General features: G+C 37.3%; 4 protein-coding genes and 1 pseudogene across 7 annotated transcripts; 2 read left to right on the top strand and 3 right to left on the bottom strand.

The window, feature by feature from the left end:
- The first annotated feature begins 835 nt into the window (after positions 1 to 835).
- Positions 836 to 6034, top strand: LOC113290291 (proteasome subunit alpha type-2-like). Of its 4 annotated transcripts, none has more exons than XR_003331576.1 (8): positions 836 to 1083; positions 1272 to 1730; positions 2418 to 2464; positions 3888 to 3953; positions 4064 to 4110; positions 4463 to 4541; positions 4961 to 5066; positions 5633 to 6034. XR_003331576.1 is itself a non-coding variant. In XM_026539906.1 (7 exons), exons 2-6 carry the CDS (start codon positions 2209 to 2211, stop codon positions 5034 to 5036), a joined length of 264 nt encoding a protein of 87 aa, XP_026395691.1. In that variant the 5' UTR covers positions 836 to 1083; positions 1272 to 2208; the 3' UTR covers positions 5037 to 5066; positions 5633 to 6034. The 4 variants fall into 4 exon arrangements, 1 of the variants encoding a protein (XP_026395691.1); XR_003331577.1 differs by having other exon boundaries at positions 1272 to 1415; XR_003331578.1 differs by lacking the exon at positions 3888 to 3953 and having other exon boundaries at positions 1272 to 1415.
- A 240-nt stretch (positions 6035 to 6274) lies between these two features.
- On the top strand, positions 6275 to 9761 carry LOC113290290 (triose phosphate/phosphate translocator, chloroplastic-like). The gene is made up of 12 exons (XM_026539905.1): positions 6275 to 6736; positions 6820 to 6885; positions 6964 to 7029; positions 7158 to 7236; positions 7664 to 7784; positions 8023 to 8118; positions 8255 to 8367; positions 8464 to 8541; positions 8637 to 8753; positions 8933 to 9032; positions 9141 to 9241; positions 9423 to 9761. Exons 1-12 carry the CDS (start codon positions 6453 to 6455, stop codon positions 9438 to 9440), a joined length of 1239 nt encoding a protein of 412 aa, XP_026395690.1. The 5' UTR covers positions 6275 to 6452; the 3' UTR covers positions 9441 to 9761.
- A 54-nt stretch (positions 9762 to 9815) lies between these two features.
- Positions 9816 to 14140, bottom strand: LOC113290289 (annotated as a pseudogene).
- LOC113291923 lies at positions 13890 to 15967 on the bottom strand. Its single transcript, XM_026541405.1, has 5 exons — positions 15677 to 15967; positions 15482 to 15553; positions 14898 to 15394; positions 14720 to 14813; positions 13890 to 14483 (listed from the first exon to the last, which is right to left on the bottom strand). The coding sequence occupies exons 1-5, from the start codon at positions 15965 to 15967 to the stop codon at positions 13890 to 13892; spliced, it is 1548 nt and encodes a 515-aa protein (XP_026397190.1).
- A 16-nt stretch (positions 15968 to 15983) lies between these two features.
- Positions 15984 to 17701, bottom strand: LOC113291924. Its single transcript, XM_026541406.1, has 2 exons — positions 16265 to 17701; positions 15984 to 16165 (listed from the first exon to the last, which is right to left on the bottom strand). The coding sequence occupies exon 1, from the start codon at positions 17699 to 17701 to the stop codon at positions 16490 to 16492; it is 1212 nt and encodes a 403-aa protein (XP_026397191.1). The 3' UTR covers positions 15984 to 16165; positions 16265 to 16489.
- Between the last annotated feature and the right edge of the window lie 4604 nt (positions 17702 to 22305).

The raw sequence follows: 22305 nt of genomic DNA on the forward strand, positions 1-22305 counted from the left end.
CCTTCTTCCATGTAATAAATTGAACCGAACCCGAGAGCTTCCATTGATTCAATAATTCTTTTTTAACATCTTCGAATTTTAGTGTTTTGAAAAATATCAAACGCCCAACCAAACTAAACTTCCACACAGCCTTAATTCTAGCATGCGTCTCCCGCGGGATTTTAATCAAAACATCATTGTTCGCTGTAGAACGAACTGGGGGATGAGAGAGCGTATCAGCATCAATCCTTGATAAAACATGTGTTATCTTCTTTAATATAGCCGCATAAGTGCCTTCTTTATGCACACCATGATTGCCATCTTCAAGCGGATTCCCATTCGCGCCATGGTTGCCATCTTCGAGCTGTTTCCTATTCACGGAAGAACTAGGGTTTGCAGCATTATTTTTTGGAACATAGACACGCCTGTTGCGTGAATGATTCCAATTATTCCTTCTTGTTTGATCATCATGTTGATCGCCTAATACAAGCGGATTGTTGTTTTGATCTTGCGCCATTAGAGCGCAAAATCAAGAAAAAGCCTAAAGAACGCAGAAAGGAAAAAGGGAAGGAGAAAAAATCGGAACTTCCTCTCGTGAAACCCTAGAGTTTGCTTTTTTGATTGCTGCTACCATTCAACGAGGGTTGAGACAATTCTCAATGGCTATAAACTAGCCAACCAAAGGCAAGCGAAAGTGGCCCAAAGGTGATGATGAAAATTTAGTACTTCAAGATCGAGTATTTACATTGATCTAACGGCTGGTATTAAATCTCCATAATTACCCCGAGAAAACTCACCCAAAGTCAAAACCCTAAATACCCTAACGACTCAATCTCGACCTCCTTCAGTCTTCTCTTCTCCACTCACGACTCAGTGACTCACTCACCACACCACCACCACCACCACCACCACTACCACCACCACAAGGTCCACAACCACCATCCACCACCTCCATAACCACCGCAAACACAGCAACTTCTTCTTCTTTTTCATCTCCAGTTCTTCTTATCCCTCTTCTAGTTTTGTTTTAATCTTGTTTGTTTGATTAACTATTGATAACTCTATATAAGAGTTACATAGGTCAGAAATGTTGGAGACGAAAAGGTAAGGTAATTCCATTTTGATCATGGTTATTTCAATCTTGTTCTTGTTTCATCAATTTGATAGATTTTTAGTATTATTAATCAGGCAACAAAGAAAACCCCTAAATCTGATTCTGAACCTAGATAGTTCCATTTTGATCTTTAACCTAACTGATAGTTTGTCTTTTTTTTTTTTTTTGGGTCTCTTAGGTTGAGGATAACATCTGCAACTTCGCAATGAAGGGTTTAACTCCATCGTTGTGGATGTGGGTGATGCTTCTGGGTCAGCCACACCGAAAACAACCCCAGAACGATATGCTACAGCTCTGCAATGCATATAAATGTTCCTGAGGGGTACAATGTCGCTCACTTTAATCATCATATATTAGGGGCTTACTCTTTAATGTCATTCCGCAGTATCAACTTTTTAGGCTTTCTTTGTATATTAATTTTATAAAAGTGATGGGAGTTTCCGATACAATCTTGTCAGCATACTGATTTTACTAACTTCTGTAACCTAGAATCATAAATGGGGTGGGATATACAAGGCAGCTGAGCCTGAGACCAGCTTAGAAACTGACTGCTAACTTTACCATATGAACTTAGAAAATTTCACGGGGTGGTACAATACTAGGCCGAACACGAGTAGTGCAAGAAATTTATTTATAGGTAATTCACTTCTTCTTTGAATTTTCCCATGTAATAAGATCACTCGGCCTGTCAAATCTGCTTGAGTTTTCTTCATTCAATCTTTTATGTTGTATGTGTAAACTGCCATACTGTATTGTAACTTAGACAATTCATATTACCAGGTTTAGTTAATTAGTTGTGTTTAGACTTGTGAGACGTCACCCTATTAAAGTTAAACTGCTATGGTTACTGTAACTTGGAGTTTCCTATAAATTTTATCATATTGATCTTCTTTTTATTCGTTTAAATTTTGTGCATTCACCAACTTGCTTGAAAAAGAGTTGTCTTATGGGTACATTTGGCTCTCATTTTCGTTCACCTTTGCTGGAGCTTCTGTATTTTATCATACATTTTGCTGGTAAGGTTTACATTTGCCAATGGATTCTTTTTTGAGTAGGCTCATCTTGTCTGGAAAAGTTAATGAAGCCATTGGCGGTGACAGTTAGTAATGTGAAAGATGAAGGATGTTCGAGTATGAAATTAGAACTTTTATGACATACAGATGATCTTGTATCTTCAACTTTCACTAGTGCAGCAGGCAGCTACTTGCTCACAAATATTATTCCACATCCTGCAGTCTCATTATTCTATCACTTTAGATTGGGTTCCTGCTGTTTGTACATTTCTACATCCATATTGGTGATGCTGTAATTTGTTTTGTTACAGGTTCAGAAAATTCAGTCTTTAACAACAAATATTGCAGCTGTAGACAGGTTTGTTTCTTCATTTATATTTGATGCATCTTAGTTTTGATGATACTTCTTACACTAAGCTGGAGGTACCATATGTACCTGTTAAGTTAGCTCGTAAAAGTAGTGCACGTTCAAACTATGTTCTAAACAGTTTTATTCAAATACTAGAGAATCTACAGTATACACGATGGAATCATGTCATCTTTTTTTGGGTATTTCACTTGAATAGAATGCTGTCTTTGGTGCATTTGTGCCTTCTTTTCCCGCGACACTGGGGAATGTGCTACCTTAAACTATCCCTGGTTGATTGGTTGTTAGAGAAAGGCCTATGGGTTTGCGAGACTCAATCAAAATGAACGATTTTAAAAAATGTGATCAAATTGAGGCTACTATGGGTAGAGGGAAACCCCCTTTCACCCCAAACTCAATCGACCACTCGTTCAAGTGAAGGAGTGGTAGAAATTGTCAGCCGTTTAAGGAAATAAGAGGTAATATGGCATACCGTTAGCCGTTTGATAGAATAGGAGTTAATACAGCATACTTTTAGCCGTTTGAGAGAAAATTTAGGGTAACCAAATTTGGTAGAAATTTGTTTGAAATACGGCTTTGTAACTATACAACTCAGGCCATTAAGATACACATGGAATAATCTGACAAACAGTAGGTCCTATTTCTTAACCTTAATTCTTTAAAATACATTTGTTATTGGTTAACACAATAGTACATTTCGTAATTCTTTTTGCATACGGCTCATTATGTGCCGTATAGTGTTATATCTCCCCTATCTTATAGTAGGATTTTCACCCAATCATCTAGTCCCTCATTCGTTTTGAAAGGGATAGTGTCAGAACACTCTATCCCATAGCCCTTGCTCTTAGTGGATCTTTTTTCTCAATTAAGAGCAAGAGCTATGGGATAGACTGTTAAAACATTCTATCCCTTTCAAAATGAAGTACAAATGTGGGTGATAGAGAGTCATTATCACTGTGGGATAGAGAACATAGTACGCTATACGGCATATGCTATACTGTACAGTAGAAAGTTTGAAATTTAAAACAATAGAAAAATAAAGATTACAATGGGTGGGAAAATAATTCTGAACTGCAAACTAACAAAACATGCTCTAACGGCTGATGAGGTGCCGTATATGTTTCGTTTTCTTCTCAAACGGCTGACAGTTTGCCGTATTACATCTTATTTCTTCAAACGGCTAACAGTTTGCCGTATAGCGAGGACTTTCAACCACTTCTTCACTTGAAAGCTGTGTAGCAAAAGGGCAACGATTAGTCCCCAGGCAGCCTTTGGTCTCCTGAAATTTTGAGGCCTTTTAACATTGGGCGTTTTGGCTCCTAGACCCCGTTTCTGAGCGATTTTGCCGGTGACAGTTGTACTATGAAAAATGAAGTACCCTCGAATATGAAAATAGAACTTTTATGACATACAGATGATCTTGTATCTTCAACTTTCTCAAGTGCAGCAGGCAGCTACTTGCTCGCAAATATTATTTCAGGTCCTGCAGTCTCATTATTCTATCGGTTTAGATTGGATTCCTACTTGTTTATACATTTCAACATCCATATTGGTGATGCTGTAATTTTTGTGTTTTGTTTTTTGTTACAGGTTCAGAAGATTTCGTCTTTCACAACAAATATTGGAGTTGTATACAGGTTTGTTTCTTCATTAATTTTTGATGTATCTTAGTTTTGGTGATACTTCTTATTCTAAGCTGGAGGTATTGTATGTGCCATTGTGCCTGTTAAGTTAGCTTGTAAAAAGTAGTGCACGTCCAAACTATGTTCTAAACAGTTTCATTTTAATACTTGAAAATCTCCAATATATACGATGGAAATGGAATCATGTCCCTCTCTTTGGGTATTTCACTTGAATAGAATGCTGCCTTTGGTGCATTCATTCCTTAAACAGTCCCTGGTTAATTGGTTGTTAGTGGATCCTTTTTTATCAAGAGTGTAGCTGGTACTTTTGGCAATAAAAAATCCAGTATCTGACTGTAGTTTGCAGACATGATTGTAGGAAACTATCCGTATCATGCAACTTTCAGAGAAACTGCGGCAGTTATGCAGGAGTTCACTCAATCTGGGTAACTATCTCTATATTATTAGCTTGGGCATGTGGATTATGGAGTCTTGCTATTATTAACCACAAGTTAATATTACATTGAAAAAATATTTTAGTTTGTGTGAAAACCGTACATTTTGATTGACAACTTAACCCCACTATTCACTTAGAAGAAAAGAAAAATCTCTGTTTGGTTGGACAAGTTCAGCAAGTGGTAGATGTGTAGTAGTGCACTCTTCTACATATATGAAGTATGTTATGTACGGAAGTTTGACCAGATAGCTATACCCTAAGTTCACAAGGAACTTAACAAGCAAGACCACATTGCAAGCCTCCGAAACATGGCAATAAACTTGAAACGGTTAATTGGATTTGATCAGATATGTATTTGCCTGCAGGGTTTTATCGGTATGCATAATTCTTTTTTTTTTTTTTGGGCAGTGGGTTGAGGTCTTTCGGTGTTTATTTGTTGGTGACTGGCTGTGATGATAATAGTCCTCAATTGATGATGGCGTGAAGTAGATGCCTTATCTATTTGGGTTCATGGGTACGTGTATTCACATTTTCCTTGACTTTAGTTTATCTGTTTCTTCAGTTTGGTCTCAAGGTTCCTAACATGTTTCTGGAGAGAAATGGCTTCTATGAATTTGAAGGATATCAGTGAATGGCCTTCTTGTCTAGTGAATCTCTAGAATCTAGCAAGTGTGAACTTCGAGAACATCCAGAAAAATGATGTTCTTAACCTGCAGCATTTTGATAGTATTGAAAACGTGCACTTCTTCAGAGAGATAACTCTGTAATTTGTTTACTCAGATGTTATTGATTTGTTCATTAATGGGCTCCATATAATCCGTTCGACTCCCTGAATGTCCGCCGCTGATCATGACTCTTTGAGAGTTATTTATACTTCTATAACGGGGCTTATAAGTATGTGAAATCCTGATATCGCTTCTTTGTCAATCTTATTAGATGTTGTAACTTGTATCCATCCAAAGTCAAACAAGAACTATTCTTTGCGCTTCAATATCTGTCCTATTTTTTATTTTATTTTATGTTTCAATATATTTAACCAGTTCTATAGCGAGTCAGTAACATTTGTAATTTCTTTCTTAGGCTACTGAGCAGCTGGAGCTGACAAATCCTGTTGAAGAGACATTTCGGATGCTCACTATAAAGCTTGCTCATATACTGGGCTCAACATTTCTGATGAACCACATATTTCTCTTCTTAGTATTTCCAGATCAAGGACTTATGATGTCGGTATTGGTTGAAATATCATTTTCGACCAGAAAAAAGTTCGCAATACACCTCAAAACACAGCATGATAAAAGTCACAAAAAAAAAAAATCCAACTGTACAACTTGTGATCCGTGATTGGATTAACAAACACAGATGACCCTTCATATATACTAACATCATCTCTCTCACATGCGTCATGACTCATGTCTAAACATTTATTGAAATAGATAGTGTAAGCCTTAAAGGGACTGTTATGGCTAGTTTATGGTTAGACGATGATCTAAGGGAGTCTGTTAATTATGTGATCCTATGTATGGAGGATAGGAGGTTCTTTGATATGTGTGACTGTGGCTGAGTTGGATGTGTTTAATTTGATAAGGTGGTGTTTGGATATCTTATCCTGAGTGAAAGGCCCATGAGGGAGAGGTTGTCTTGTCCAATCTTTTCTTAGCCCACCTTATCTCTCCCTCCTCTATGGCTCTATCTCTCTTTAGTTTCTGTTTAATATCTTGGACTAAATGCCAAATGCCAGTTCCAAGTGATTATTCTTTATCATGTCGTACTGGTATTAATGGTGTGTGATATGATGAAGACGAGATGAGATATTATCCTTCATAAGAGACTGAGTACTTTCTTTTATTTTATTTCTATTTCTTCGGAGAACAAAGAGAACTCAAAAGAGAGAAAAGAAAAAATGGAGTCGAGAATTCTGTCATCTGGAACTAACCCATTTTCCAGTACTGGTTTGATCAAATTGAGGAAACCCATTAGACAAACCATCACTAGTTCCATCATATCAACCAAGTCACCATTATCATCATCATCTATTGGAGATGTCAGTGGTGGTGGAAATCTTATTTGGGGAAGACAACTTCGATCAACTTATTTACTTCTCGACAAACCTCAGCCATTTTCATCAGCACCATCATCCAAAAGAGAACTTGCTAAACCAGTTTGTGCTACCAGCGATTCAGCCGGGTGAGGTCCGTTTTCCTTCTGTTTTAATAATGTATGCATTTGATTTTGAATATTTTTTCTGACCCATTTTTTTCTTTTGTCAGGGGAGCTAAAGTTGGGTTTCTTGAAAAATATCCATTTCTAGTTACTGGTTTCTTGTTCTTCATGTGGTAAGTAGCAGCTTTTATGTCCTCTGTATATTCGATCTTGTTTGATAATTAGTTACTGAATATTCCTTATATCATCAGGTATTTCTTGAATGTGATATTCAACATTCTCAACAAGAAGATTTACAACTATTTCCCTTACCCTTAGTAAGTATCGTTCTTCTACGTTTTTCAACTGTTTGTCAATGATAATAATTTGTAATCCTATGATCATGGCGTAATTTAGTAGTGTAAGTTTAGAGGGTTAAGCTATATACCGTGTTCTTTTCTTTCAGTTTCGTATCAGTTGTTCATTTGGGAGTGGGTGCCATTTACTGTCTAATCAGCTGGGCTGTTGGTCTTCCTAAACGCGCTGTAAGTTGCTGACACGCGTATGTTTAACTATTGGTTTTGTCTTACTTAATGTCCTTCACTGTCAACTGCTGTAACAATTTTGCAGTTTTAGCTAATCTGCACGGTCAACGTGTGATAATTTTTGTATTTATTCTTTTATATCGGGTCATATGAAATAGATTGGATGGATGATCTTATAACCACTTATCACTTTTGGTGGATAAAGATAACAGGACTAGTTTGATTATTGGGCAGAAATCTCATGAGTAGGGTCCTAATAATGGACAGAGGAAAAACAGACGTTTTTATACCATTTTGCCACTTCTTTTATCTGTTGAAAAGACCAATTTGACCTTAATGAATTTGAGTTGGAATAGAGCAGTAACAAAGAGATGGTCTAGAAGAGTTGGATTTCATTGTTCTGATTCTTTTCCTTCTTTTATACTAGCCTATGGACGGGAACCAACTCAAGTTACTAATTCCTGTCGCGGCTTGCCATGCTCTTGGTCACGTGACCAGTAACGTCTCGTTTGCTGCAGTTGCAGTCTCGTTTACCCACACAATCAAAGGTACACTAAGCCAGGCGGTTACTTTTTTGCTGAATGGATAGGAAGGAGTTTGAACTGGGATAGCAAATTGCCAATTTAAGGCCATTACGGTGTATTTGTGCCCAAAACACAAAAAACCTACTACTCTATTATCTTATAGACAAACACCTAGTGCTTATGTCATGGAGAAAAAAATGATAACCATTATTACTTGCATACTGACTATTTTGTGTCTGATGTGGATTTTTATTTGTTTCAGCTCTCGAACCCTTCTTCAATGCATCCGCTTCTCAGTTCATACTTGGACAACCAATACCCATTACCCTATGGCTATCCCTAGCTCCCGTTGTCCTTGGTAAGCTACAATTCTCTTTCTTATTAGTATTGTTGGTGTTATAGCTATGCAGATAATCCACATTGGGAAAGATAGCACAGTTGTATTACCAAACAAACTCATAAATTGACGGGTTATCTATCTTTATGAAATGCAGGTGTGTCCATGGCATCACTAACTGAACTATCATTCAACTGGTTGGGATTCATTAGTGCCATGATCTCAAACATCTCCTTTACCTACAGGAGTATCTACTCAAAGAAAGCTATGGTTATATTCTCTTTATACTTGTGTGATTATCTTGTATGGCGTGAATCATATTTACATGTAAAACACCTTTCTTAACTTCTATGCTTTTTGCCGCAGACCGACATGGACAGTACTAATCTCTATGCCTACATTACAATCATTGCACTCTTTTTCTGTATTCCACCAGCTATTCTCGTGAGTAAAATTCTTAATTTATTACAACATGTACATATTTAATTTTAACAAAATGGCGGTTGATTGAATTGTAATCCACAAATTATTATTTACAGATTGAGGGGCCAGTCCTGTTGAAATCTGGTTTCACTGATGCAATTGCTAAAGTTGGTATGGTTAAGTTTGTTTCGGATCTTTTCTGGGTCGGTATGTTTTACCATCTTTACAATCAGGTAATCTTCTGGTTACGACTTCTCATTAACTATTAAGCCGTGTCTTACTTTCACCTTAGAACGACGAATTTAAGTTTACTTCAACTATTATTCTGAAATGAACTTCCATTTTGTCCCCAAGATAAAAATTACATTAACATGTATATTCAGCATTAAATGTCCTTTCCTGAATTTTTCAGCTTGCAACCAACACCCTTGAGAGAGTGGCACCTCTTACACACGCAGTTGGCAACGTCTTGAAGCGTGTATTCGTAATTGGTTTCTCAATTGTAATCTTCGGTGAGTTGTAACTTCCTTCTTGCCTAAAACCATCTATCTGCTTCTTGTTGCTTATTGAATCTTTCATTCACTGCAACTAAACTATATCTAATTCTACTCCTTGTATAGGCAACAAGATTTCGACCCAGACAGGTATCGGAACAGGTATTGCAATTGCTGGTGTGGCTCTCTACTCATACATCAAAGCCAAGATTGAAGAAGAGAAGCGGGTAAGTTTCATCTATATGACACCCATCTGTTATATCATTTTTCAAACGCCGGAGAAAGATGGATCCTAAAGATATCTGCTACAATAATGGATAAAACCTAGACGGAAAATTACTCCGGTAGAACAACACTAGTTGTTTTCTGTTAATCTCCCTAACACAGTTTCTTTTTCTCTGGTATCAGCAAGCAAAGGCTGCTTAAGAGGAAGCAGACCAATGAGCAGAAGGAAAAACCAGTTCAGGTGTAAATGGCAGTTTCAGCTGATTACCTATTCAGGCACCTATTGTAATTGTGAAGTTCTCACTTGATTTTTTTCCCTTTCTTTTTTCCATCTACGTCTGTGTTTTTCTGTTTTCTAATTCCAATAATATAGCTGATTCAACCATCAATTGTGACCAAAAATAGAAACTCTCTATTTCCATTAAAACTTGATGTTGGAAGCTAGAAAACTGTGTTTGTCTGATGGTATTAAAATTGTGGATAGTGTATTTCTAGGAAAACAAGAATTTCCTTCGCGGATTATCATCGTTTTAATAGTTACTGGTTTTCTTTTTTGCACGGACAATCCAATTATACGAGGCCCTTTCGATACAAAAGAAATCAACCTAAAATATTTTTTACATCATCAATAATACTTCACAACTCACACCCATGTAAAGGAAACAATTTTACAAATAACAAACTAGTTTGGAGAAATGGTTTTCTGCTTTCTTTCTGGTAGTGGCTCTAGATAGAGACACTATTGGAAATACCCCTGCCTGTAAGTCCCATTGGATATGAAGGCAAGTTATAAGGACATAGTAAAGTGTATGGAACTTGTACAGGCCCATGTCTGTTTCTCCATTTCTCTTCTGTGTTCATCTCCATCATTCTATCCTCAATCCTCTTCAACTTCTCTCCGAATTTCTTAAAAGCTTCCAGTGCTGCTGCATCTTTAGTCCATTGTTCAGGGTTCTCTCTTTCTCCAAGATAGAATTCATCAGCAGAATGCGTAGACAGAATCTCAATCAGTGATATACCCAAGAGTGCCGATATCTGACTAGTAATGGTCTTCAAGAAAACTGCATCTGGGTCTTCTTCAAGCTCAGTGTACTCCTTTGTTCCGGGTTCGGGCATCAACCGTCTGCTCATGGTTGCACGGTTTGGATGGTAACCTGCATATGGATACTGGCCGTAATTCAGTGCTGCATGGAGTGCTGAAGCTGTCCATATAATGGTTGTCAGTGATTGAGTTAGTTCTGAAAGGTTTTGCATTTTTGGCCACCATGGCTCATCTTTTAAGTCACCATGACCTACAGTCCTAAGCTCCTCCCACCATGCCTGAAGTTCTGTGTCAGCTTGGATGGAGTCATCAGTAGGATAGTAAAATGAACAATATTCATGAACCCACTCCTTAATTGCTGACCAGATTTCAAGTCCGTCGACCGCATACGGATAGTCTTCAATCAACAAGCGTACACCATGTGGTTCATTTGAGTCCCGGACTGCCACCCCTCTGGAGGAATCAAATTGTAAAAAAGTTAATGAATATGAACTCCTGGATGTGTAAATATGTTTGTCAGAAAGACGTTTTACGATCTATTGGTAAGTTACCTGGTGATCAGATCTTCTGGGAGTGCCTGTTCTGTGAACACCCACTTTTGGTAAGTCATAGAGGAAAATTCCATAGAGAATTCTCTTTGAAAAACAATTCTCTCTACATAACCACCTTGACTAATGAGAATATGACGAGCCGTACCGTTAATATTCATCGTATCTCGAAAGTGCGGTTTCAGAATCTTGTGGATTGGATGAAGAACACTCAATTTCCTATTAGCAGCAATGATAAAAGGCTCAATTGCAGCATGTGTGCACAACCTGCACCAAATGCCAATCACAAAGTTAGCCAGATATTCAGTAAAAATCTTTGATTTTTTATTAAAAAATTACCAGTGGCTGAGAAGTTGATGGCAAGAGGAGTCATTAACAACGACGTAAGCTTTGGCCAGCTGCCAAATTGAAGCCTCTACGCCTTCTTGAGCTGGTGTGATGACCTGACTTACAATACCATGTGTTTCCCCATATGGGTGAATCAAGCTCAGCTCAATAGCCAAAGGCTTCAAGGTTCCGTCATCTTGCAAAAAAAGGACTGTTCTAGTAGCGTAGCATTTCGTCTTCGTTCCATTTATCCGATTCAAGTATGGTATTAATTCATCATGATGATCTAATAAGAACAACCTTTTCTGCTCCAGAGCCTCAGACACTGTTAATCCATTCAAGTTGTTCTCAATATGTTCTTCGGTTATTGAACTGGTTTGATCTCCGTAGAGCGTAGGATCAAGCTTGCTAATCGGAGGAAACTCCCGTAGACCACTTATTGCGACAGGGTTCACTCCTGCAATCATTTCTCTTGCAAACTCTTCGTCACTCCTCCAAGCAAACTCTTCAGCTGTACGTGCATTAAAAATAAATAAGTGTTATTTCAAATTTTGCTATCAAAAGAACTTTACTATGAACATATATATATATATATTGCAACTAAAATGTACCTTGGATCACATCAGGCTTAGGGTATTTGAGAAACTTTTCGCCGTCAGAACTGAAGAACTCTTTAAGCAATTCTAAGTTCATGCAACAACATGAGTCTGACGATCGTGAAGCTGCAAGTTCTTTATCGTATCCCTTATAAAGACGCATCACATCGTCAAACGTGTCGAATTCATTTGGTGTTTTGCTAAATAAACCTTTTATTTCAGGTCCTACGATCCTAGCCAAGGACTTGGCCGTTATGGCTAAGAAGTCTGAATACTTTAGTTGGCTGAACCTTTCATCTCTTGGACAATAGAGATTCATGCTTCTGCTTTCGTAATTTGGATTTTTTTTGTCTGGTTTTCTGCCTGTTTTCACTCTCCGAGGGTATGGAAACTCTTTTGAACCTCCAAGAATGGGACGACCTGTTCCCAGATCATTGTATGTCGCGTAGTCGTACACTCGGTCCCATTTGCGGAATTCTTCTGTTCCGTCTCCTCTAAGAACTTTGAGCTCATCTTCTCTGTATTTGCGGAGAGGTTCTGGCGTGTCGCATGTCAGGTAACTCTGCAAGTAACAATTAAAGCATACATTAGACAGAGATTCTCTAAACCGTCTCACGCGCATATAAGTTTTTTTTCTTCCCAGGGTCTCATGACTTTCGTGTGGAACCAGTTACAAAACATGAAAGAAACTTACCTGGTTAGAAAAGAAAATCCTGTCATACTTGCAACGTTTGGAAGGATAAACCCAAGAATGACAATCGAAATGGACAGGACCAACTCCAGGAATATCTTCTAGAGTTAGAGTTTTGATGGAAATTCTTGATTAAGAATGCGCCTGGGACTCCAATGGATTCATCCCATTCAAATGTAACATTGAATTCTGTTAATCCAGCAGTCAGAGGTGTTATCTTTTTCATCCATCCCTCTAAATATGCTTCTTTACCAATTGTTCCTCGCATTTCATTTTCTGCAATAAACACAAAATTGGTAAGTAAAGGACAAAATGCCCCAAAATCGACACCCAGGTTTGAAAATGCCCCGGACGTTAGGCAAGAAATCAAAATGCCCAAAACCGTATCAAAATGCCCCATTCTGTTATGTTTTCCGTTTCAGAGCGTTAAGTGGTCAAATGCGTAAGCATGTGGCCCGCACGTGGAAATCGCTTGACATTTATACCCTTCTGTTCACCAAGATGAAAATCTAGGGTCCTATTTTCGTCATTTACTGAGATTGCGACACGTGTCGATTACAAAAATGGACGGCGACAGATTTTGGGTTTTACATTTACCGATTTTTTTTTTAAATGACCACGGTATCCTATTAGCTAGGATCGCGACACGTGGAAAATCCTAGCTAATCAACGGCTAGATTTTCCGACCGTTGTAATAACGGTCATTTTTTTTGTCTCCCCTGACTTATAAATTTTGAAGATGATCCAACCAAAAATCAGTAAAAAAATTTTTTTTCTTCATAATGGCTGCTACATCAAGCCGGGAACGTGAGATGTGCAACGAAAGAAATCATCAATCAATTGATTGTTATTGGATCTACACAAGGTGTAAATTAGTTCCTTGTAATGGTATTCGTAAACTTTTAAAGGTCAAAGATGGTGCTAATTCAGGGAAGAAATTCTTCTCTTGCTCTAATCCCATGTGTTCATACTTCGAATGGTTTGATGATGCAATTCAACAAAGGTGAGGATTTTAAACATAGCTCAAACATCATGGAATTATGGTATTGGCTACCTAAAATGCCTAGAATGTGAAGATTTCCAATGGGTTTCTGATGCAATCTTTATGAAGAAACAAAAGCAATTAGATAATATTGAAGATCAAATTTGTGCACAACTAAAGATAAAGTGCACAATTAGAAGATAAAGCACAACCAAAACTCATGTCAGAAAAGGTTAATGTAATGTTATCATATTGGAAGTATTCCTCGATGTAATGAGCTGAATTAAGAAATAAAACCATGATTGTGCCCATACTTTTTAAACCCATAGATTCATAAATAAAAGTCTGCTAAAACTTTCAACATAAACTAACTAGTAGTATGTCTGCCATTAAAAGACATAGGTCTATAAATGCTAAAAGACATAAAAAGACATAAAAAGACATAAAATAGGAACCCTGCATTTCTATTGTTGATACTTGGAGTTAGGCTTTCTAACCCTTTTTGATGATGGTTCAGTAATGTTGATTGTTTGGCTAGAAATGTTAACAGTACCATTAAAAATCTGGTTAAAACAGGCACTAGAAGGTGTAGAAGAAGTAAATGGTACCTTCCTTTTAGATCCAACATCAACTGCAGTGGAGGAGGATGGTGCAGTTGTCTTACACTTTTTCTGGGAACCAGCTGTAGAAGAAGATGGTGTAGTAGCAGCTGCCTTGCCCTTTGAAAATGGTGGTACATCAACAGTAGCAGTCTTTGATGCAGATGTTGTTGCAGTAGTTGGTGCAGACAAGGCCTTCCTCATCTTCTTTGTTGGTGCAGCAGTAATACAAAACTCATCTCCATTAACAGAACATTCCATTCTAATTCCTTTCTTCTTTGGATTAGAACCAACTGGAGGACCTTGACAGGTAAGGATGTTATGATCAAGACCTTTACATACACTGCACTTTGTTACTCTTTTGGGCTGCTTGTTCTTCTCATACCAAGACTTCTTTCTCTTGACACAAGGTCTTCCCTTATCTCTCAATCTGTGTGGATGTATAATGTTAATACCAGTCTGCAAACAAAATAGAAGTTAGGGTTAGTAAACTTTAAATGCACAGATCTAGAGAATAAAAAAAATCCATAATAATAATACACTAAAGTAAAAGTACAAAAGTAGATAATATTATTCAATGAAAAGATTCTCAAAAATCAGTAAAAAAATTTGAAATCAGACAGTGGAAAAAGTAAAGACTTTTGAAAAAGTTAAGGGCTAAAAGTTAAATTAGGCTGTCCTTTTGATTATCAAACCTTATTCTGATACTCATCAATGTCTCCCAAAGGTGTTATTGACCATTGGTAGGCTGTCCTATAGTAATCTACAGTGTAGTACTTACTGCAATACCTGCACAAATAATTGATAAAATCAGTCATCATTCATTTATTGCATAACCACATTCAACTATGTAGGTGTAGTAGATTTACTCACTTGGAACAATTAGGATTCAATTTAAACAATGCAACTACACCATGCAAGCAAGGGAACTGCCTCAATTGCCACTGTCTACATGTACATTTTTTTTCTTCTACTTTTACGACAAAAACTTTGCCAGTAGCTTTGTTGGTCACCTCATACACTTTGTGCTCTACAGAAGGATCACATTCATAGTTACCTCTAAGATCACACATCACCTTAATGAGATCTTTCCCAGCAGGAACAAGGTCACCAGCTTGCCAAGTTGCAGCAAGCTTTCTTCTATTTGAAAACAACACCATCACCAAGTGTGTGTACATATCAACCAACTGAGTGAGAGGCTTGCCTCTGAATTTCAGGGCCATGTTGTTAAAACTTTCTGAAAAGTTGGAGTAGATGTGCTCACAAGCAACATCATGAGGAAACCATGACCTTTCCCAAGACTTCGGTTCTGCATCAATCAGGTATTTGTATGCATCTGGAGATATCTCTGCTATTTCTTGCATGGCCTCCTACAAATAGGTGTCTAAGTTAAATAATCTGATGTAATAAGGCTTGACTAAAAAAATGAACATTCAATATAATCAAACATTTCTTACCTCCCAATGATGATATTTGTATGCCTTTGCAGCCTGCCAAAGAAGCTGTACAAGTCTTGGATTTTCTGAATCCTTTGGTCAAGAAATTCTTGTATAGGTGCCTGAAAAAAAATAGATAATAAACAAGGACAAATGTTAATAAATTTCACTGTTAAAAAAAATTTGTTATCTTTAAAAATTATTAAACAAAATTACCAGTGAAAAACAAATGTACCTTAGGCAGTATCTATGATTTGACAAAGGATACAATCTTTTTACTGATTCAAGAATTCCCTTCATTCTATCAGAAATAAAGGTCAGTCCAGCCATATCTGGTATCCTTTTTCTCAATTCTTTTAACATCATAAACCAATTTTCTTCAGTTTCACCCATACAAATCATCATACATAAAGGAAATACCCCATTCTGAGCATCTATACCTGTTGCTGAAAGCATCACACCACCAAACTTACCAGTTAGGTGAGCTCCATCTAACCCAATAATCATTCTACAACCATTCATAAAACCTTTTATTTGTGCATTATACGCCAAAATGAGACTCTCAAATCAGTTATCTTTATCATCTTTGGACCAGCTGAAATGACCTATGCTCCTTGGGTTCAATGAGGTAGCAGCTATGACCAATTGTGGTGTTTTTTTGTAACAAGTCTCAAATGTTCCATCCCTTTCTGCTAGCACCAATCTCTGTGTACACACACAGATAAAAAATTAGCAATTCAAATATACCAAAATTTATTAAATAAACAAGCAAAAGGTAACAAAAACAAAGCATAAACATGATACCCTTGCATGACGAGCAACCCATTTTGGTATTTCAGTTTGCAACTGAGGTCTAATGATTTTCTTAGCTATATCATCTGCCTTCTCCACTGGTGAAGCAACATCCATCGTCTTCAACAAATACTTAGCTACAAATTTTGCATTGCATTTTCTGCTGTAGTCTTCATTGGGATTTTTACAAGTGTGTTCTATGTTGCATTCTCTGACTGTGACTGTCATATCATCTTTCTATGGTACCTTTCTTGCATTCACCATCCAAGCACAGTTTTGGGCATCCCTGTAAGCACAGTAAGAATAGTGTCTGATTTTATCTCCTTTCTTCACCTTAAAATCCCTATGTTTCAACACTGCATATTCTCTTAAATGATCCTTATAAGCTTGCATACTTCCAAAAGCCATACCAGTACTTATTTCACCAGGTGTGACCTCAGGAGTATCTTCATTTATCATTTCTAGACGTTGTGGTTCATTTAAATGCTGACCAAAATCTTCTTCCCACTTAGTTTCTTGCTCTTGAGTGACTTCTTGGCTGGGAATATCTTCATCTGAAGATGCATTCACTGGTGCACTCTGCTCTTCATAAAATCCACCTACATTGAAATCTTCATTACAATCATCAGGGTCATTACCAACATCTATACCCCTAGCACACATAGAAACCCAATCTTCATAATTCATCTGTTCTTGTGTTTCTTCTTCACTATCATCTCCACTCTCATCCTCACTTTCATCTTCACCATCCTCTTCCTCATCATAGTCCTTAAAGAGAAAGTCAGGCTTGTCATCAGGATGACACTCATCTTGATGTACATTAGGAAAATTCACCTGGTCATCTTCATACCCCTGTACATGGTTGGCTACAGCAGATGACTGTGTAGGAATACTTTGAGATTCATGAACATGGTTGTCAGCAACAGATGCTTCTGTCAATTCCACTTGCTCTTCATGCTCAAAATCAAGTCTTGTTGGTCTCATATCTTTAATCCCACTAACAGTAGCAGTCTTATTAAGTCTTGGACTCCTCCTAACCTCTACCCTTTTACTAACAGTTTTCTTCCTCACTGGGCTGATATAATTAGTCACACTACTTACCCCACTAACACTGGAAGCATCATAAACATAACCCCATTCTCTCACTGAAGGAGTAGGAACAATTGGAGTGAACCACAGTCTGACCAAATTATCTTTATTTACTTTACCTTTGTTCCAAAATGAAATAAACATTTCTTCTGATTTACACTTATCACATGCATTCCCTTCTTCATCATTAAATAAAAACAGTTCAAGTGTAGAATTCATACCTTGTTCATTCACCAACCTAGTCTTTACCATAGCCATAAAAGCATCTCCATTGGTACCAGCTTTACAACCAAGAATATGCAAGTCTCGAAACCGGCCACCTATATCAGTTAACCAGAAATTCCTATCCTTGCTACCCATTCTGTAACAGATCCCCAACAAAAAAACAATAATTATTACAGTAGTGAAACAAATTTTACAGTAATGATTCCAAAAATTATTACCAAAAACAGAAATGTTTACAGTAATCATACTAATGTTTACACTAATTTCATTTTCCCTGAATCAAATTACAACACAATTTTCATTTGTATTGGCTACACAAACAAACCCTAATTTGTACTTTCTGAAATCTACCCACTAAGTTTGCATATCCACAATTTATGAACAACCCTTTCACCCTGCAGCCATCACCAACTCAGTTTAAATCTCAAATCTTCACAAACCCTAACTTCAGATTATAACAACATCATCTCAAACCAATTTCATAATCACATTCCCTGAATCGAAAAATCAAAAATCATAATCACATATCCTAAATCGCAAACCAATTTCGCAAACCCTAACCCCAAATCGTAAAGCATATACCAAATCAAACAGATCAAATATAGAAAGATACTTATCACATGGTTAATCACAAACCCTAAAACGTCAAATTTCTGAACAAAAAACTTACATGTTCGTCACCAGGAAGAGAAAACCTGCCTCTTATCTACTCCGTCTCATGTATCTTATCGATCTGCAGTTCCCTTTGTCCTTCCGGTCTATCAATATATCAATCTCTCAATCTCTCGATCTCTCTCGCCTGTAACCCTATCGCTCTCTGAACTATCTGGGAAAATTTTCGATTCCTTTCTGTGGCTGAAAATCGACACAGATGAAGATAATACCTATAGCACACGTACGAAACACACGTTTGCTACAGGTGTCAGTCCTTGACCACGTGTCGTTGAAATAGATGCCCACGTGTTAAGAGAACCATATCAGTACGTGTCGGGTATTTTTTCTTGCGAAGGGCAAAAATGAAAAATCACACTATAGTTGACTGGTCAAAGGTAGTGAAAATGCCCCAATTTTGACCAAAATTTGAAAACTAACGGAATGGGGCATTTTGATTTCTTGCCTAACGTCCGGGGCATTTTCAAACCTGGGGGGTCGATTTTGGGGCATTTTGTCCTTTAACCCTTAGATCAAATTAATCAGACATTTTTTTTTCTCGTCTCCATTCAGAAGTATCTTGACCACATATTAAGAAATGGATACGTTTGACTAATAAGAATCATGGTCTCCAAAGTCCAAAACAACGTTAACAAATCTAGAATATATGTCTTAGTAAAGAATGTGTTTTGAGGTTTTTGTGTTACTCTTATTTTGATACGTTTTTTGTGGATGTACGGTGACATCTTTGGGTCATAGATACATGTCTATTTTAAGAAGTTTAAATGGTAAATTCTGTTTTTACTCCAGCAGAAAAGTTGCTTCTCCTTAAATGTGAAAATCTGTCGTTTGGTTTTGAGACAATGATCTACCTTTTCATTACGGTCTACACGTTCCCTAGATTTTACGGTCTACCTTTTCATCATCATGAATCGGAACATGCAGAAATCTGCATGATTTTTTTTTTTCACGTACTAAAACTATAAAGCTTAAATAAAATCTTGTTAGTAGTGTGATTATTAACGTACCTGGTTGGGGATTACTTGAGCTGATGAGCTGCAAGGAAACACCTTTACCGGATATCTCATGGAGACGATCAAGTAAAGAAGCACCGACATCGTTCAAATCCAAAAAAATTCTCTTCTGCAAAACTATAGTTCCTCTAATCTTGATGATCTTGTTTCCATCAAGTAAGTCAGTTCTTTCATCATCTTTCAAACCAAAACATTTTCCAAACACCTCTGTGAGACACATTATAAGGCAGGTAAATCTTTGTCAAATGGATTAATAGCTAGAATCTTGAGCTAAATTGTGATATGAAAAATCTAGTCTAGAAACAAAGAGAAAAAAAAATTGTAGCGGGGATATATGATTTATAGATTTGCTGGATATACATATATATATGTAGCTAGCTAAGTCGCCTGTCAAAGAATGGTAGGCTGTCATAATTTACTAATTAGTGTACGTAGTTGTTAATCTTTAATGACTTTTCTCTCGTTGTTTTGATTCATCATTTTTTTTGTTTTCATACTCGTAATTTTTGGATGTTTATATGATGAGAAGATGGCTACATAAGGGGTAGTTGAATAATGTATAATAGAAAATGAAAACGATCTTGATTCCCGGCTGCTACGCAATTGTTAGATGGGCTGCTACGTATTTACCTATGACTAGAATTCCTTTAGAAGATCTTTTACCTTTGCCGATCGCAAAAAAAGAAAGAATTCCTTTAGAAGACACGGAAGATGACCAAATGAAGTATGCATCAATGATTTTTGGTGGGCATCATGAACCAACCAATGTCCGTCCTACTGCAACAACCACGGACCATAGACCAGCAAAAATGGGTGTAGGGGTTAAATACCGCACACGTGAATAATCGTGCGAGACAACTGAGTTAATAAGGAGCGAATGAAGTTCGCACATAGCATATCTTAAATGACGGAATCAATGACGTCACAAAGTCACGAATAAAGTGTGAGAGCTGTACGAAGTTGAGGAGCACGTGCGAGAAGACCAAATACATGGGTGTGAAGACATCGCATGCTAGATCCGAAAATAGGAGCTTTGTTAGTTGTCCTCCGCTATGTAAAATCCCTATATATAGGACCAACCACCCTTGTGGTAGAGAGAGATCTTTTTGAGAGTGGAGATAGAACTTTAGGAGAGAGAAAGTTATTTGTTTCCCAAGTTAAGGTTCTGTCTATCATCTTTGTATTGATTTCTATACTTAATGAAATTATTTCTTAGTGTTCTTCATAATGTCTTCATAGTTTGATATATAGATTGTTTAAGGGGTGTAATAGTAGGATTTTCTACTACTACATTTTGGCACTAAAATATAGCTCGAGATTGGAATTGGATCTGTTTGTGAAAATTTTAAGATGAGTTTCTTTTTCAAAAATTTCTTTCAAAGTAAAGTTTCTTATTGTTCTTATTTGTGAAATTTTTTCCTTTCAACGTGAAATTTCTCATTGTTTTTGTTTTGAAGTTTAATTTGGGGTCACTCATTAAAGGCACAGTTTAAAATTAAGAAAGAAGTTTTATAGAATAATCTTTGAGGCTATAAATACCCTTTTGAAAAGCAAAGTTTAAAGATCTGAAAAAGATTTTCATAGAAATAATTAGAGGAGTTATCCATAGATTTCAAGTAAAGGTTGCTTAAAAGAAAGAAGAACAAGTTGATGTGATAAAAGGAGCGAACAAGCATATATATAATGCAGGGAGCGAACAGATTCAGAGGAATAATAAAGGATGTCGGAGCAGAAAAAGGAAGCAAACGCCTACGGTGCAATATGATAACAAAGTCAGGTATAAATACTATGGATTCCAGTAAAGGAATCACCGGACAGATCCACAAACGTGATAATGAAGGAAGGAAGATCTCGACGATCGAAAAGATGTCACCCTTACACGAATGGAAAAAGTAGAAGATCATGTTTGAAGTAGATGACATACCATGCAGAAGCTGCGGGCGAACAGATTCATTGGTAATAACTGTACCGGCGTGAAGAATGATAAAGAATGACGGTGTGGAAAGCTCAGAGGAATGGAAGATAGAAAAAACTTTGATAGACTCCGGGAGCTCAGCCGACATCTCGTTCTATCACACGTTCAAGGAGATGGGGTACAACGATACAGATTTACTACCAACTACATACAACATACATGGTTTCAACAAAGCAATAACAAAACCGAAAGGGGAGGTAGTTATCAATATGCCGCTAGGATAAATAGAGGTGAAGATAACGCTATGCGTAGTGGATGTGGAATCACCGTATAATATGATATTGGGAAGACCATGGCTACACGACATAAAAGGAGTGGCATCTGCATTGCACCGATATTTACGTTTCCCAATGCCGAGCAGAATAAGAGAGATTGTAGGAGATTCAGAAAGATCCAGTACCTGATATCAGCTAGATGTGAAGAATTATGAGGGCAGATCTAAGAAGAGAAAATATAAATGGAAATAGGCGAAGGAGTCAAGAAAGGAGGAAGAATTCAGGGTGTACATGATACGAGCGAAAGAAGGAAGAGGCACACCGACCGAAATCCCAGACGAGGAAGGCGCACCAGCAAGAGAAATAAAAGAACCATCCCCGCTAAACAAACCTAGAGAAAACTTTGTTGCAGCGGAGCCAACCAAGGAAGTAAACATAGGAACTGAAGAGGAGCCCAGAATGATAAAGATAAGGACATGAATGGATGCAGAAGAAGAAGAGCAGACAATAAACCTTCTGCGAAAATATAATGATGTCTTCGCATGGGACATGGATGAAATTCCAGGGATGGATCCTGATATCACATGTCACATGTTAGACGTCAAGAAGGATGTGCGACCGTTCAACCAAAGAATAAGGAAAATAACAATCACATACCATCCGCAAATTTAGAAGATGCTAGATGCAGGCATAATTCGACCAACAAAATACCCGGAGTGGATAGCAAACATGGTAGTGGTGCCGAAGAAGAACAAAGGGATAATAATTTGCATCGATTTCAACGATTTGAACAAGACATGTCCAAAAGACAACTATTCGTTACCAGATATACCACAGATGGTAGAGGCCGCCTCCGGATATAAA

The sequence above is a fragment of the Papaver somniferum genome, chromosome 6 (assembly GCF_003573695.1).
Source record: "Papaver somniferum cultivar HN1 chromosome 6, ASM357369v1, whole genome shotgun sequence".
NCBI lineage: Eukaryota > Viridiplantae > Streptophyta > Magnoliopsida > Ranunculales > Papaveraceae > Papaver > Papaver somniferum.